Source organism: Panthera leo, chromosome B3, assembly GCF_018350215.1.
Source record: "Panthera leo isolate Ple1 chromosome B3, P.leo_Ple1_pat1.1, whole genome shotgun sequence".
NCBI lineage: Eukaryota > Metazoa > Chordata > Mammalia > Carnivora > Felidae > Panthera > Panthera leo.
The window spans coordinates 33,251,333-33,268,033 of record NC_056684.1 but is presented as its reverse complement, the minus strand read 5'-3'; the positions used below and the strand labels follow the sequence as shown (position 1 = coordinate 33,268,033).

Here is a 16,701-nt window from a genome sequence, read left to right as displayed (position 1 = left end):
AATGTGCCTATTAGAAAACAAAACAAAACAAACTTGTTCCAATTCTGGATAAACTGGAGTACCTTAAAATATTCGTAAAATTGAGGCACCTGGGTGGCTCAGTCAGTCAGGTGTCCAGCTTTGGCTCAGGTCGTGATCTCATGATTCACGAGTTCAAGTCCCATTTCGCGCTCTGTGCTGACAGCTCAGAGCCTGGAGTCTGTTTCAGATTCTGTGTCTCCCTCTCTTTCTACTCCTCCCCAGCTCATGCGCGCTAGCTCGCTCTCTCTCTCTCTCAAAAATAAATAAACATTAAGAATTATTAATAAATAAACATTTTTAAAAAATAAGTAAATGCCTCTTTCTTATTGGGGGTGACAAATTTTTTTTTTTCTTTGATTACAGATACTGTGAGAGTCGACGAAGGGTTTTGTTACAGCATGTGCATGAAGGCTATGAAAAAGATCTGTGGGAGTACATTGAGGACTGAGAATGGCCCTGCATAAAATGAACTCTGAAAACTTTACCATCTAGAGTGCTCATGCAATTAAAACAAAACAAAACAAACACAAACAAGGAGGCACTAAGCCTGTTCTGACGCCTCTGGTCTATAGTACCAGAATTCAGTTTTGTTAACGGAAAGTTTAAGTAAATTATATTGTAATAAAAAAAAGGTAGATAAACCATTGTACAACAGTATTCTAGGCCGCCAACAAAAGTGTGACAGACACACTAAAAAGCCCTCCAACTTTAACTTGTAACGTAGCTTCATTCTCAAAGCTGACTCCTTTTTTTTTTTCTTTTTCTTTTTCCTGAGTATAGTACAGTTAAAATTTAAAACAGCTCCTTGACACTGCTTTTCATGTCCAAACCAGCCATTTTGTTGTACTTTGGTAAAGGACCTCTTCCCCTTCCGCCCTTACACATACAAATACACCCACACACACAGACTGACTCTCTCTCTCTCTCATACCCCAAGGTCATGAGTGAATTAGTGAATTAGTTCCTTGTAAAGAAAATTCTTGGGGCGGGGAAGGGGGTAGGCAGCAGGAGGAATTAAACAAAAAAAACACAAAAAAAACTTTGTATATGACTTTTAAAACAAGAGGACAACACAGTATTTTTCAAAATTGTATATAGCGCATATGCATGGACAAAGCAAGCGTGGCACGTGTTTGCATAATGTTTAATTACAAAAAATATTTATTCTTTAAAAATCTTCAAGATTATGTCTATTTGCTGTGCATTTTCTTTCAGTTTGCTTTATCTTTCCAGGGTTGAGGGTTGGGATAAAGGTGTGTTGGTTTAGCACCTCTGGAAGACCTAATGAGCTCTTTGATTTCCCTTTCCTGAGATTACTTTGCCCTTTCTCGTTTGGTATGCCCATTGCTGGCCAGGGGCCTCATGCCTTGAATTCCAGCTCTTGATCAGGGACAGGGAAGTCAAGCTCTGACTAAATGCCATGGCCTGATAAGGGCTGCAACAGGGAGGTTTTTGCTGTATTTCAAGAATGACCCAGTCCCAGCCTCCTCCCCTTCCATGGCCTCATCCATCTACCTAAGCCTTTGTGCGCCCCTGTCATGCACACACCTGAAGGCTTCCTATGCTCCCTATCACATCCAGAGGAAACATTTCAACTTTTTTCCCCCCTTAATTGCTGCTTTGAGCCTTTTAAGATTTTAGTTCTGGCTCTTCTCTCACCCCTTCTTTACATTAGGGTGTCAAATAGAATGTTTTTGCTTTAAATATAAATATAAATAAATAGCCATTCACTTAGTTTCAGATTGTGAATTTAAAACGGCAGATACTGAAATTGCTTGTGTGTGTTGCTGTGGGTTCAGTTTGAAGGAGAACACCCCTAGAACATAATATTCCCATCTAGTGCATTTAAATAGAAATCAATGAGTTTGCTTCTTTTCTATTGTCAGCAGATAGGAGAATTAATAATGCATTTTAGCTGTGATGTCCATTTTTATGAAATTTCTACTAAGAGCTATGTTAAAAGTAAAGGATGGTGGTGGTTTTATTAACTATATACCTGTTTAGGCCATTCTGGCTGTGGTATTTTTCAACAGGTCAGCATCCCTAAATCTGTCAGTTTTCTACAGGAGTGCAGAGTGAATTAGGCAACTAGATCAAGAGGTCTTCATATTAAATACCAGTTTTGGTGACCTCTTTGTCTTCCTTTAAATGTCTTGCGCCTAGGGAGTGTTTACCATTTGTGAGGCAGCTTTGTCTGCTCTTGCATTGTACATCTTATTACTCCATTGGGAAGTAGGTTCACTTTCCTCTGGCCTTTTGCCTAAGTTAGGCTTTGCTGAATCAACCCTACTTTTCCTTTTAGAAAAAGGTTGTTACATGAGATGTACTTGCAACTGTTCTTTTCCCATCAAAAATCAGTGAATGTTTGCTGAATATATTATGCTGCTTCCTTAAACCACTTGTCGCTTTAGGATCAACTTTACCCGTACCTCTCATCCTCCCCTCCCTTGCCACCTCAGGTGCAAATCTGAACTCAGTGTCTGCCTCCAGTCTCTTCTCCTCCCCTCCGCCCCCATCATTCATTTGACTTTATTTTAAATGACTGCATCAATCTTAAAATACATTTATCGAAACTAAGGAGACTTTTTTTTTTTTTAATAGAAAGCTTGAATGAGTTCCTTTCCCTGGTAACTTTGAAAAGCAGCCAGAGTTGCTATCTAGATATATGTGGCTTCCCTTAAAACGTTTTGTGTATGTGTGGTGTTTTAAAAACTCTTACCAGTTAACTGCAGTATCTAGGTTTCAGTGTCATAAATCCTCTTTACATGCTCCCCTTGCAACAGGTATCCAGAAACAGTGTGTGCACTTCATAATATCAGCCCCTACCCATGGAGGAACAGTGCTTTTTAGAGATGCTTTTTAGTTTCAGTGTTGGCATATTACCTAAGGGTATTGCAGTTGTGGGTGCATTCCCTAATTTGTATGGATCAAGGTGAACTGGCCTTTTCTGAACTTCAAGCTTTTAACAGCTATCTCCATGTTTGACAGAATTCCCTGAGTTCATTGCTTTCATTGTTAGTAGCTTCAGTGACCCCAGCTGAGATAGGCAAGCCGTATTGAATGACAGCTTCCCTATTTCTACCTAAGTCTTTTAGTCAGAGGGCTCTATTCACGGTAAGCACCAGGGTCTCCTTGTCTTCTTGAGGGCAGTTAACATTGTCTTTTGAAAGTGCATGATGCTTCATTTGAACAATTCATTGAGCAGTAGATGGACTTTAAATGATTTTCAATAAAATTTTGATCCAAAGCTCAGGATACACACAGTGGTAAAATTGAGTAGCATATAATATCATCAGACCCTAAATTCTGTGTAATTTGCAACCCAGATTGTATGTGTTTTATGTGTGTTTAAATAAATATATTAAATACACATGTGTATACATACACACATATATAACAGATCCAAGACAACTGACTTGATTTGAAATGGTTGAATCTGCAGTGTAAAATATGATTCAGCCATGATTAGGAACTGAAATTTAGTACAAGAGAGAAAAGGACTTGATGTAACAAAATCTTTTAGCTACAGATCCCCGGTATAGAGCACTTGGGGGAAGGGAGGGGGCGGGTTGGTGAGACAATCAGATCGGTAAATTGATTAAATGCTCCTAACCCTGTAATTTTGTGCATAGAGCACCCTGTGCTGTGGAAATAACTGTTCTTAGATTTTCATTGTAACTGGACTGTTCAGGTTGCCCAGAGGGAAAGAACATTCCTAATTCTAATAAAATAAACTTTTATTTTGTTATTCCATTAGTTACTTATGTTTATTTTTATAGTTAAAAAAAAAAAGACATATTGGTGGCCCAAGTCACCTATTTTATGTGCCTTATTCACTGTTCCTACTTAATATAAAATGTTGAGATTTGGTTCAGTTTCTTTGCAGGGAACTGTGAATGAGACCATCCCCAACAATTACCTTGGTTAATGAAGCCTTTAGAGCATTTTCTGAAAGCTTTCCAATTTCTGTCTTGAACATTGAATTTAAATTGCTTTTTGTGTTGTAACAGTGATATTAGATGCTCAGTAGAGTTTGTCAGTTTTGTAAGCATGAAATATTTTAAAAGTCATTGAAACTCCCTCACATTGCTTCCATTTAGTTCACTCTTAAAAGCTAGTATCTCCTGTAGGGATGGAGGGAGAGCTTTCTTAAAGAAGGTCCCCATAAGTCGGAGATCTCCATCACTGATAAATTCTAGCCAAGTCCTAATTTTAGGACAATTTGATTTGGTTTTATTCAGATCTATACTTAATGAGAGCTCATGTATCACTTTATCTTCAAAGCACTTTAACTTCTATTACTGTCTACAGAGGTGTAGAAATTGCTCTGTTTTACAAAAGAAAATAAGGCTTGACGAAATTTAAGTAACTTGCCCAGGATTTCACAATTTCTTCTGTCACTCAGTCAACCTTGTACTACCTCCTTGTTTATTAGTTTGGTCTCAGTATGACCTAGCATTCAGTACCAGGAAAGGTGGTTCTTAACTATGGCATTGTGCTTTTAAACCGCATAAAAGACCATATGAATGCCTGTCACTGCTCCTGTTATGTACTCTTCCTGATCTTTAATTTGTTGAGGCAGAGTATGCAACTAATGTGGCTCTGTGTTTTGCCCAATCAAAGGAAACCAGCCATGAGGAAAGAATAGCCCTTCCCACCTTGCTGATTAGGACCATCCTCATGGGAAGACTCACATGAGATAGTTGAGAGTAAATGGTTCAGCATTTATTTGGTTTGATATAATGGCCAAGGGATTTACAGTTACTGGTCTGGTTATTTGCTCAAATGAATTTTGGATAGTCTACTGGAACTTGTTACAGAATTTGTTTTATAACATAACTGAAAATGTACAAAACAGCTGATATCTATTTGTTCTCAGCATCTCAGAGCTGGATGATGTATGGAGCTTTAAGAAGATAAGTAGTGAGCATTATGGGGAAATCTTGACTTCGGGAACAGGAAAAAGCATGGGACTGTCAGATTTTGTCAGGTTTCTTCAGCGATAAAGCTGGTGTATTTCTGGTTCTTTTAAAGGAATTTGCTTCTTAATAACCCAAGATGAAATCACTAACTTGGAAATGCTCAACTGGAAATAAATAGTGGCTATTACAGGAGTAAACAGACAACTTCTGAGTTTTAATGTTTTGCTTTTTGTGGAATTAAATAAATCTTTAAGGCAACTGTTGGTCTTTCTCTAGGCAGTGGCAGGGTGGGAAAAATACTATGAGATTCATTTGAAAGGGAGTTTTTAGACTATGATTAAACCATAGATATGCTTGTTTAGGTAGGGCCATTTTCAGAGTAGGAGCCAATTAGTATAAATCAATCACATATTGATATGTAGCAGCTCTGAAAATGTCAAAAGCACAACTTTATTACAGTAAAAATCAAGGGGTCCCAAGGAACTCGTATCTGCAAGAGCCAGGTGAATATTTTAATAAAAGATTACAGTGGGTTAAGTGGGCTCTGAGAGGAGCATGTGAAATACACATGTGAATTCTCAATTTTGAGATGTTGGTAATTTACAATATTCTTAAGTATAGGTCAAAGAAAAATTACACTTGGGCCATATTATTTCTCAGTTTGTGTTAATCTTGGGTTGCAACTTGATGCCACGGACCATCTGACATACTGGAATCACCAAGTAGCTTCAGAAGAACAAAACCTAATGCCTAGGTCCCACCCCAGAGATTATGATTTAATTGGGGGTTACATCATGGGTGTCAGTTTTTAAAGTCCTATTCCCACCCCCATCCCTGCTGATTGTACAACACAGTTTGAGACCTGCAGACAAGGTGGGGACAGTTGGTCTAGACATTTGTGTGGTTGCAAGAGAGGAGTATAGGTGAGCACTCTAGGTCATAAGGGACAATGGATTTGTGGCAAATTCACAAGCTCAGGAAAGGGCTATACTGGAGGCCATGGCTGAGTGGGGTTTTGTGGATTGCTGCCTTTTAAGAGTCTAGTGTGAAGAGCCCAATTTTTGTTTTTTGTCAGTTTTCTGGTATTTGGTCTGCCTTGGAGAAAATAATTCATTTCACAAAACCAAAAGAACTGTAGAACTGATGAGCAGAGTAAAATGTTCACATCAATTGGCAGTATATTTATTCTCTTCCCAAGGGGGAGAAATCTATCTGGGAAGTAGATTAGCATAGGGTTTGAGCAAAGGTAGTTGAGTGGTTCTAAGCAAAGCTGTCATTAAGCTATTTGTGTCAGGTCAATGTACAATTCTACTTAACCACTGAGAGTTCAATTCAGAGCCCTTAGACTCTCAAGCTTCTCACTGTTGATGTCATTCTTGGGTGTTAAAACAGTGGATTTTCCTGTTTCTTAGTCCCAGTGTAGTATTGTGGGAAAAAATACCAATATTTCTCAGCCATAGTTTTCTGTGGGCTTTTCTTTTGTAAAATGGGGATACAAATAGGAGCTATAACTTGTTGAATGCTTCTTGCCGGATGCCTTATGTTATCTGTATCTTATAAGCAGCCCTAAAACAGAGTAGGCATTCCTATCTTACAAATGAGAAAACAGGTTCATACATAATTAACCCCAAAATTAGAGAGTTTATGGCAGGGTCATGCTTGTCTAATTCCATGTGTTCATTCTATCATGTTCTTTTGTCTGTTGTACAGGGATATTATGAGGATCAAAGAAGATTAGTTGGAAAACAAAGCCTAGTTATAAATAATAAGGATACTAGTACTAAGGAAAAAAAAAAAATCAGCTATCTCCTAGACACCCAAAGGCAGGATGAGATTGGATGCAGGAACTAAACTGGCATTGTTTATCCTCTGTACCTCCACGTCATTCGAACAGCTCCTGCTTTTCCAGGCAGTTCCCCTGTAACCCCAGGTGTTATATATTAACTGTGCCAGACACATGAAACAGAACCAAACAACCATGGAACAGGATCATTGGTACAAATGTGGCTCTTGAGAGCTTACCCCTGTGGATTAGGAGGCAGATCTTGGGAGATGATGGTTTGCTAGCTGCACATCACAAAAGGCATCTTCAACACAACCAAAATGCCCTGAATTTTTTCTTTTGCAAATAAATGCAAGGAATTAGTATATAGTAGACCATTATGGCTAACTTTTTTAGTGTTTACTAATTGCTTCAGGTCCATCTTTTTAAACTCACAAGCCTGGCTGACTCAGTTTGTAGAGCATGTGACTCTTGGTCTGAGGGTCATGAGTGCAAGCCCCATGCTAGGTGTAGAAAGTACTTTAAAAATAAAATACAACCCTATGAAATAGTTACCATCCCCATTTTTTAAGTAAGAAAACAGAAGCTCAAAAAGGGCAGGGAACTTTCCTAAAGTAATCCTTTTGTATATGGCAGAAAGAAAATTCTAACCTAGGATCCTTCAGTCAACACCCACGGTGTCAAGCACTGTTCTAGGCACTGGAGGCCCAGCAGTGAACAAAGGGTCTGCTGGTTTGTCCTAAACTCTTAATCCTGATTCTACATAAAGACTCAATGGATTGCCGACCATCACCCAGATGGTGGCAGAGCTGGAAGCATATTTTGACCACTACACTGTAATTTCATCACACTAGTCGCTTCTGAGCCTTGCCAAAAGTACCTGCTAAAATTACATAGACTGGTTAAGGGATTTCAAGTCTTAGATTGCCCTGGAGACTCAATGACCAGTTGCTATTTTGGGCTATTATCTATTCAAAACATGTTTATTTTGTTATTAACCTCATACTCTGAGAAGGACCCAAAGTATGCCTTTTCTCCCTCACTTTTGAGAGCCAACCTAGTGTTTTATTGAGAGTTGCAAAGCAAGCACCATATTTTCAAACCCTCTTCGGAAGGCCAATGTTACCTATTCTGAGCTGATGATTTGGTTTCCTGTGCACAAAGTAACATTTCTTGGCTTGGGGTCTTATTTGACACCTGTGTAACAGCAATATTTGCTTTTCAAGCTGCCTGCTTTTTGCCATGGAGTATTTAAGTTTCTTTCAGGGTAGGAATTCTGAAGGTGATCATAGGAATATAAAACTAATTCTGTATAGTAGACAGTTAATTCTCCAGAGAGCTCTGTAGGCTGAAAACTTGCTTTGTAGATTTCAGATTGCCTTCTGATAGCTGAAGTTGGTTTCTGTATGTATAATAATAAAGCTGTTTTCTGGAAGCCACTTCAGTGCACGTTAAATGGCTATTTCTTAGAATTGTGAATCTAGGGATCGTGCAGTGAGGAGCTGGCTCTCTGGAATCAATAGGCCATGGTAGGATTCCTGAGGAGTGAGCGAACACACAGGGTAGGGTTTCATCCTAAATTACCTGAGGGAACCAACCTAAAAACACCACCTATTGAATTTCCCAGCTTGTCCTTGCAAGGGAGACTCCTATGTGTACTCTCCTTCTGCAGATCACATCATTTGTTCAGAGGGAGTCCAGCATAAAATGATAGCATACATGGAGCACCTTTTGTGGGCCTACTGGGGCAGTGGACATTCTGATGGAATGCTCTAAAATTGTAAGCTCTTGCACATGCTCTCAAGTCATTCAAAACCTGTTTGCTAGTCTTACTGGTATGAACAAAGTTGTTTGCTCATTAATAAATTCCTACCATATGACCCTGCCTTGTGGTTCATTTCTACATTACTAGAGCAAATACTAAAGTTTTCTAATAAAGAAGGAGGCATGACCTGAGTGTCCAACAAAGGTGTCTACTTTGGATAGGAAATGAGTTTGTATCTAAAAATCCTGCAACTGGTTTGGAGCATTGTAAAGGTCATGGCTGCAAATATCAGGGAATGGGCATAATGAAGAGTGATAGTGTTCTACATGCCTTTGAAGAATTGATTTTTACTTTTTTTTTTTTTTACTAGCTTGTAATAGAATAGGTTAATTCTTGTACCATCTATTCATGTTAAAATCACATTAGTACAAGTCAGTGCCTTACGATGGTCAAATGGTTGCTCACTAACCAATGGAAATAAACTACTGTTTCAACAAAATTGTGTCACAGATTCTAAATGCTATTTCTTTGGGACACTCAATTGTGTGTCCTTTAAGATAAATTCTATAATCAAGGGCCTAGGTGTGAAAAGACACTGAGGAGAACAGATCAGAGAGGTCAGTAAAGGTTTGGAGACAGATGATCTTGGAATAGGAATCCTCCACTACCTTTGTTTTAAATTGATATGTAGAAATCAATATATCATAAAATGCACACATGTTAAGTTTGATGTTTTGACAGTTGTATACACCTGTGTGATAACCCAAAAGAAGATATAAAACATTACCATCAACCCAGAAAGTTCTCTTGTGCATCTTTCAAATAATCTCCATTCCCATCTCTAATAACTTTTTGCTGATTTTTATCATTAAAGATTTATATTGCTTGCTTTTGGAGTTTATATAAATGGAATCATATAATACGTATTCTTTTGCATCCGGCTTCTTCTTTCACTTAACAGTGCTTTAAAGATTCAACAATATTGTTGTATGTATTGGTAAATCATTCTTTATTGCTAAGTAGTATTTCATTCTATAAATATACCACAATTTGTTTATTCATTCTCCTATTGATGGACTTTTAGGTTGTTTCCAGTTTGGGGCAATTATGAATAAGGCTGCTATGTATATTCTTATGTAAATTTTAAAATTTTGTTTTGTGGATACATGTTTTCATTTCTCTTGGATAAATGCCTAAGAGTAGAAACTTACTGAGTCATATGGTAAGTGTGTATTTAACTTTTTAAGAAACTGCATTCCTGTTTTCCAAAGTGATTTACCATTTTGTACTCCCATCAATGATGTATGAGAGTTCTAGTTGCTCCATACCTTTGTCAGCATTTGCTGTTGTTAGTGTTTTTTATTAGCCAATTTAGTGGGTATGAAATAATTCTGTGATTTTAATTTGCATTACATTTCCCTGGTAATTAATGATGTTGAGCACTTTCATATGCTTATCTTACATTTGTATATCTTTCGCAAAATCATTCATGTCTTTTCCCATTTTAAAATTGGATTGTCTTTTTATTGTGATTCTTATTCTGTGAATTCTGGATACAAGTCCTTTAACAGATATATGTGCTGTGATTTTTTTGTTTGGTTTGTAGACAAAGGTTATCCACTTTCTTATTGGGATATTCTGATGAGCAGGAATTTTTATTTTGATAAAGTCTACTTTATCATTTTTTTCTTTTATGGTTTTATGATCTCCAGGTCACAAAGAACATATTTTCTTCTAAAAGTTTTATCATTTGGGGTTTTATGTCTGCAATGGATCACAGATGGTCAATGATCCATCTCAGTAGTTTTAAGCCTTACATCTATGGTTTGGAGTTTTACATTTAGGTATATAATCCATCTCAAATTAATTTTTGTGTTCAAAATGAGGTTTATTTCAACATGGATATCCAGTTCCAGCAACATTTTTTAAAAAGGTTTTTCTTCACCCATTAGGTTGACTTGGCATCTTGGTTCAAAATCAATGGACTGTGTGTGTGTGTGTGTGTGTGTGTGTGTGTGTGTGTGTGTGTGTGTGGTTACTCTAGACTATTCTTTAGTCTGAGGAACTTCTTTCAGCATTTCTTATATTGTAGTTTCTCTAGAGATCAATTATCTCAACACTTATCTGTCAGAGGATATTTTTATTTTACTTTTATTTTTGAGGGGTATTTTAGTTGGATATAGTATTCTATGTTTACCTTTTCTTTCTTCTTTCAGTACTTTAAAGAAGTCATTTATTTGTCCTCAGGTCTCATTTGTTTCTGGTCAGAAGTCATCATTTTTATTTCTTTACCTTTGCATAATGTGGCTTGCCCTCCCTCAATGATTATATCTGTTCTTTATCTTTGGTCATTAGCAGATTGAGTAGGTATGTTTATCCTTGTATGGAGTTTACTGAATCTCTTGGGTCTGTGTTGATGTTTTTGACTAATATTGGATATTTCTTGGCCATTATCTTCAAATATTTCTTTTGTTCCATACTCTCTTGCCTCTTTTCTCCTTCTGGGACTCAAACTCCATATATATATGTGTGTGTGTGTGTGTGTGTGTGTGTGTGTGTGTGTGTATGTATGTATATATATACACACATATATATATTAGATGATTTCATATTATCCTACAGATCTCAGATGATTTTCCTCCCATTCTTTTCTCTTTTTGTTCTCAGTTTGGATACTTTCCATTTAGCTTTTCCATTAGCAAATTCCCTAATGCTTTCCGGCTAACTCCATCTAAGGAATTCTTTATTTCTGATATACTTTTCTTTCTTTAATAAACTTTTTTTTTTAAGTAAACTCTACACCCAGTGTGAGGCTTGAACTCATGACCCTCAGATCAAGAGTTGCATACTCCATGAGCCAGCCAGGCACCCCTGATGTTGTATTTTTCGTTTCTGGCATTTCATTATGTTTGTACAGTTACATGTTTCTGTTAAAATTTCCCCCATTTCTTCATGGATGTTGCCCACATTCCCACTAGATTTTTTTTTTTTTTTAGAATTTTCATCACAACTATTTCAAAAACTCTTATCAATTCCAATATTTGGCTCCCACCAGATTTTTTTTTTTAGCGTTTTAATCACAGGTCTTTTTTTGTTTGTTTTTTTGTTTTGTTTTAGTGTTTATTTAGTTTTGAGATGGGAGAGACAGAGGATGAGCAGGGGAGGGGGAGAGAGAGAAGGAGACACAGAATCCGAAGCAAGCTCCAGGCTTCGAGCTGTCAGCACAGAGCCTGATGTGGTGCTTGAACCCACAAACTGTGAGATCATGACGTGAGCCGAAGTTGGACACCTAACTGACTGAGCCACCAGGTGCCCCTAATCACAGTTATTTTTAAAGATCCCGATAATTCAACATCTAGGTTGTCTCTAGTGCTGCTTCTATTGAACCTTTCTTCTGTTATGGTAGATCTCATTTTCTTGCTTTTGCACATGTCTTTGATTTGATTGTATACTGGACATTTTGTGTAAAAAACAGGAGAAACTGAAGAATGATGAGGCATGCCTATTACCTTCAAGATGAGGCATGCCTATTTTTCTTTCAGCCTACTTGAGTAGTGGCTCAGTAAATCTAATGTATATCTGACCTAGATCTGGGCTTTATTGTGGCTTTAGTTTGATTTGGTTCACCACTAGCTTCAAACGATTTTGAAGACAGAGTCAGAAATTTCCCTTCAATAAGCTCTGAGTTTGGGGCATTGGCAAAATTGCAGAGATCTAACTTTGCTTCACAGCCAAGTTATCGATCTTTGGAAATGTGAGAGATCTCCCCTTTCCCGTGGAAACTGTGGACAAACTGACGTAGCTGCCAGGTTTTTTTGGTCACTGGGATGGGTCATGGGAAGGTATTTCTGTCAGTTCCTATACATGCCCTACCCTTAGTCTTTTGAAGAATAATGTCCACAGTGCTTCAGGGATGGGTCTCTCAGCATCCCTGCCCCACTCTTAGCCTTCAAGAGTGCCTCTGAAGGGTTTCTCAGTGCTCCTGCCTTGCTCATTCATTTTTAAAGGGTATCTTGCACTTGGGAGAGGCTCTACTCACCTCAAACACAGGACTGATCTGTCTCAATTCCTATTATCTACCCTACTCCCACTTTTCAGTCTCTTACCTCCCTGTAGTTGGTTAAGATCCAAAAGCTAAGTTTGGTGAATGGATGTAGGCTTTCTCTGTAGATTTGGGTCCTCTAGATGCTTATGTCATGCTAGTCTCTACGGGTCTGTTCAAATTTTGTTAAATATCAACTGGTTTCTCTTTATTCCCCTATTGTGGATTCCTCTTCCCAGCATAGTTCAGCCAGGAATATGAGCTGCTATAGGGCTCTTCTCTCTTCTGAAGGACTTAGCACATTCTGGAGGTTGGTTCATTTATGTTTATGTCCTTATCTTTCTGATGAGTTTAAAAGTTTTTTGGTCTTCTAGCTAAACTGTCCTTTTGTTTGCTAGGATGGGAGCTATATCCTCTTGTGTTTTTCAACATCCAAATCAGAAGTGAATTCCAGGAATGAGAGTTTTCAAAATGGTTTCATTTACATATTTCATTAACTGGTTTTTAAAATTAAAAATAAATGGATAATAAAAACTCGAATTTTATAGAATGGTAAACAATGAAAAACAGTCATCTTCCCATTCTATTTCCCCCTCCACCCTCTCTGTTACAGATGTTACAGAGACAAACATCATTACCAGTTTCTTGTGATTTCTTCTCAAAATTCTATTCACACAATGTGAATATTCCACTTGCCACCTTATTTTGAAGAAATAGAAGCATACTATATTTTTTACACTTTTTGTTTTCCATATAACTATTTCACCATCTTAAAGCCTTTTACAGGCTATAATTATGTGTTAGCATGGATGTACTTTGGTTTATTTAAACAATCCCTGGTGATGGACATTTGAGTTGTTGCCAGTATTTTTTCTCACAATGCAGTATATATTCTTTTGATGTTGAGTATATGTATAGGAATGGGTATATTTAAAGTGCTTCATGGAGTGCCTGGGTGGCTCAGTCGGTTAAGTGTTGGACTTTGGCTCAGGTCATGGTTTTACAGTTGGTGGGTTCAAGCCCCGTGTTGGGCTCTGTGCTGACAGGTTGGATTCTCTGCCTCCCCTGCTGTCTCTGCCCCCTCCTTTGTTCTCTTTCTCTCTCTCTCTTTCTCTCTCTCTCTCTCTCTCTCTCTCTCTCTCTCAAAAATAAACATTTAAAAAAGTGCTTCATGAAGGCTCCATATTATTTTATAGTGTTTCCCCAGGTGTTGGCTGGGCCCTTACGAGTTGGTGGTATGAGTTTTGGGAGGACCAGTATCATACAAGAGGCATAAGGTGCTAGAGGGTTGCCTAGTAGGTGGCATCAGAACAAAGCTTGCTGTTAGACCCTATCAGTCTTCCTTCTTCCCTCCCTCTCTTCCGTCCTTTCTTCCCTCCTCTTTTCCTTTTCCTTTTTTTTTGGGGGGGGGGTATAACTCCTTATACATATATTGGGGATTCCTGTCGTGCCTCCCCAGGCCCCACCATGGGGGAGAAAAAGAGGAATGTCATTTTGTTTGGAATGCTTTAACCAGCTATATGACTGAAATGATCCTGATAAGCAAAATTACATCCAAGGAGGATTTCTAAGGGAAATGAAGCCTGATTTGTTGTACAAGAAAGAGTGTCTATGTGATTCTGGGATCTTCCTGGGAAGATGTTATGTTTTTTGAGGAATTTGTTTCTAATTACCTATGTAATTAAAGCACATTATGCTTAGTTATTGCAATTTGAGAAACCAACATGCTTTCTTATGAAAAAGGCCATTGGACAGAAAGTGCTCCATCTTTCTCCTATGAGAAAGGGATCAAAGGAGAGAGATAAAAACGTACGACAATAACAACATCTGTTTACTTAGTAACACAGGCATAAAGAATGTCAGGTAGTCCTGACAGTACCCCTTTCAGGGAGATTTTATATACTGGGAAGTGTGTTCATGAGCTTCTTAAAAACATCTGCTTCCCAAAGACTCTCCATCTCAGTAATTGGTAGTACTATTCATCTAGTTGCTTTTAAATTTAGAAACCTAGTGATTTTCCTGTGATATCTATCCCCGTTTCTCTCGTTCTCCCATATCCAATTCTACACCATGGGAAATTTGTTTTACCTCCTACCATCCACTTACTTTTTCTCCTTTTCTTTTGTCATCACTCTAGTCCAAGTGAATGATTTTATCAAATCTTGTTTGCAATATCCTTTAGTCTCTCCTAGATGATCGATTCTTGTCCCTCCTCTTGATTCATTTTCCACTCATTAGCTAACATGAACTATTTTTTTAAACTTTATTATTATTTCTAGTATCTCTGCATCTAACATGGGGCTCAAACTCACAACCCCGAGATCAAGAGTCACATTCTCCACAGACTGAGCTACCCAGGCGCCCCTAACAGGAACTCTTTAAATGTTAATTCTGACCATGTCACTCTTTGCTCAGAACTCTCTAGTGCCTTCCCAATCCCCTTAGAATAAAATCCCTCATGTGAGCTCTGTGGATCTACACCACTAGTCTCTCCTACCTCTCCACCTCTTGTAAACAACTCCCTTCCCCTTTCTTCTTTCTAGCCACACTGGTCTTTTTGTGCTACAAATTGGCCAAACTTCTTCCATCCTCAGGGCCTTTGCACAAACTCTTCTTTTGCCTTAGGATTCTTCCCAGGCCTGCCCACTTCCTCAGCCCCCTCCCCAAGCTAATGCCTTATCCCTAGATTTCATTTTAAAATCTCTTACCCAGGGAAACTTCTCTGTCCAAGCAAGTCTATATTGGATCTCCCTGTTATTTACTTTTTCTATTCTATATTTCTTATTAGCACTTACCATGATTCTAATTACATAGTTATGTAGTTCTTTTCATTTAATTTTATTTTTCTCTAATTGGAATAGGTAATACATCCATTTGATACAAAATTCAAATTGTACACAAGGTATAGAACAAAAAGTCTCTTCTCTTCCCTGTCCCTTTGCTCTCCAGTTGTTCTCCTTACAAGTTTAGCATTTTGAATATACTTCCAGAGATATTTTCTGAGTACACAAGCAATTATATACATAATATTCCTCTTGATTTTTTCCTTCTCCTCATTTAACAGATATTATATACATTTTTTGCACTCTGGTTTTATCTGTTAATAATGTATCTTGGCAATTCTTTTATGACAATATGTAAATAGTTGCCTCTTTTTCATGTGCCAGATAATATGGACTTACCATAAATTTTTAACCTCAATCATTAGGCATTGAGGTTGTTTTCAGGCTTTGGTTACTACAAACAATGCTGCACTGAATAATTTTGTATGTAAAGTCATTTCCCACAAATATACCTATAGAATAAAATCCTAGAATTGAAATAAGGGAATTAAAGTTTATGCGCATTTTAAATTTTGGTAGTTATTTCCAAACTGCTCTCAATGGAGGTTGTATCAATTCACATTCTCACTAGCCACAGATGAAGAATGCATGTTTCCTCACAACTATGTTAGTGAAATTTTTTTCTTTGCCAATGTAAGAGGTGTAAAGTATCTCTTGGAAACTTTAATTCGCATGTTCTTTCTTCCTTGCAAAGTTGTATTTTCATGTTTAACAGCCATTTGTATTTCTTATTTAGTGAACTGTTTGTTCATAAATTTTGCTTGTATTATTGTCTGACTTCCTCTCTCTACTTTAAGGTTGGTGCTGTGGGTGCCGGGATCCTGTTATAGTTGTGTTCATTACATAGTTAGTTCCAGGTACTAGGGATGAATGAAACCCAAAATGATTGGCTCATGTCAGGCAGTAGTCAAGTTCACAGCTATGTTTGACTCCAAAGCCCACACCTATTTCCACGATCACTCACAAGAAAGGCTAACCATTTAGTTCACCATACCAGGGGCCAGATGGGTAATGTCAAACGGCTGAAGTGTGCCAGGACATGGACTGTGGCAACATGGCGAACCTATCTTCAGTTGCAACGTTTTTCAGATCCGTTTTATTGCCATTTAGGAATGGAAGCCCATTGTCGGATGTTTATATGCCCCCGAGGCCGGGTTTCTGGCTTTCCTGCGAAATCTCCTTTTTAAAAAAATTATTTCCCATCAAAACAAGACTTGCTCCAACACAGCCTACCGGCAGCGGGTTTGCAAATTCTGGCGTAAACAAGAGGGGGAGCCTGATGAGGCGAATACCTCAGTTGGACAGTGACAGCTAAGAAAGGAGAT

At 37.9% G+C, this 16,701-nt stretch overlaps 1 protein-coding gene across 1 annotated transcript in view; it reads left to right on the top strand.

The window, feature by feature from the left end:
• Positions 1-3,774, top strand: part of ARIH1 (ariadne RBR E3 ubiquitin protein ligase 1) — a 119,424-nt gene extending 115,650 nt beyond the window's left edge. Inside the window, exon 14 of the mRNA XM_042941479.1 lies at positions 385-3,774. Coding sequence (XP_042797413.1) covers positions 385-469 — 85 coding nt within the window. The 3' untranslated portion in view covers positions 470-3,774. The remainder of the gene's footprint in view (positions 1-384) is intronic.
• The last annotated feature ends 12,927 nt before the right edge of the window (positions 3,775-16,701 follow it).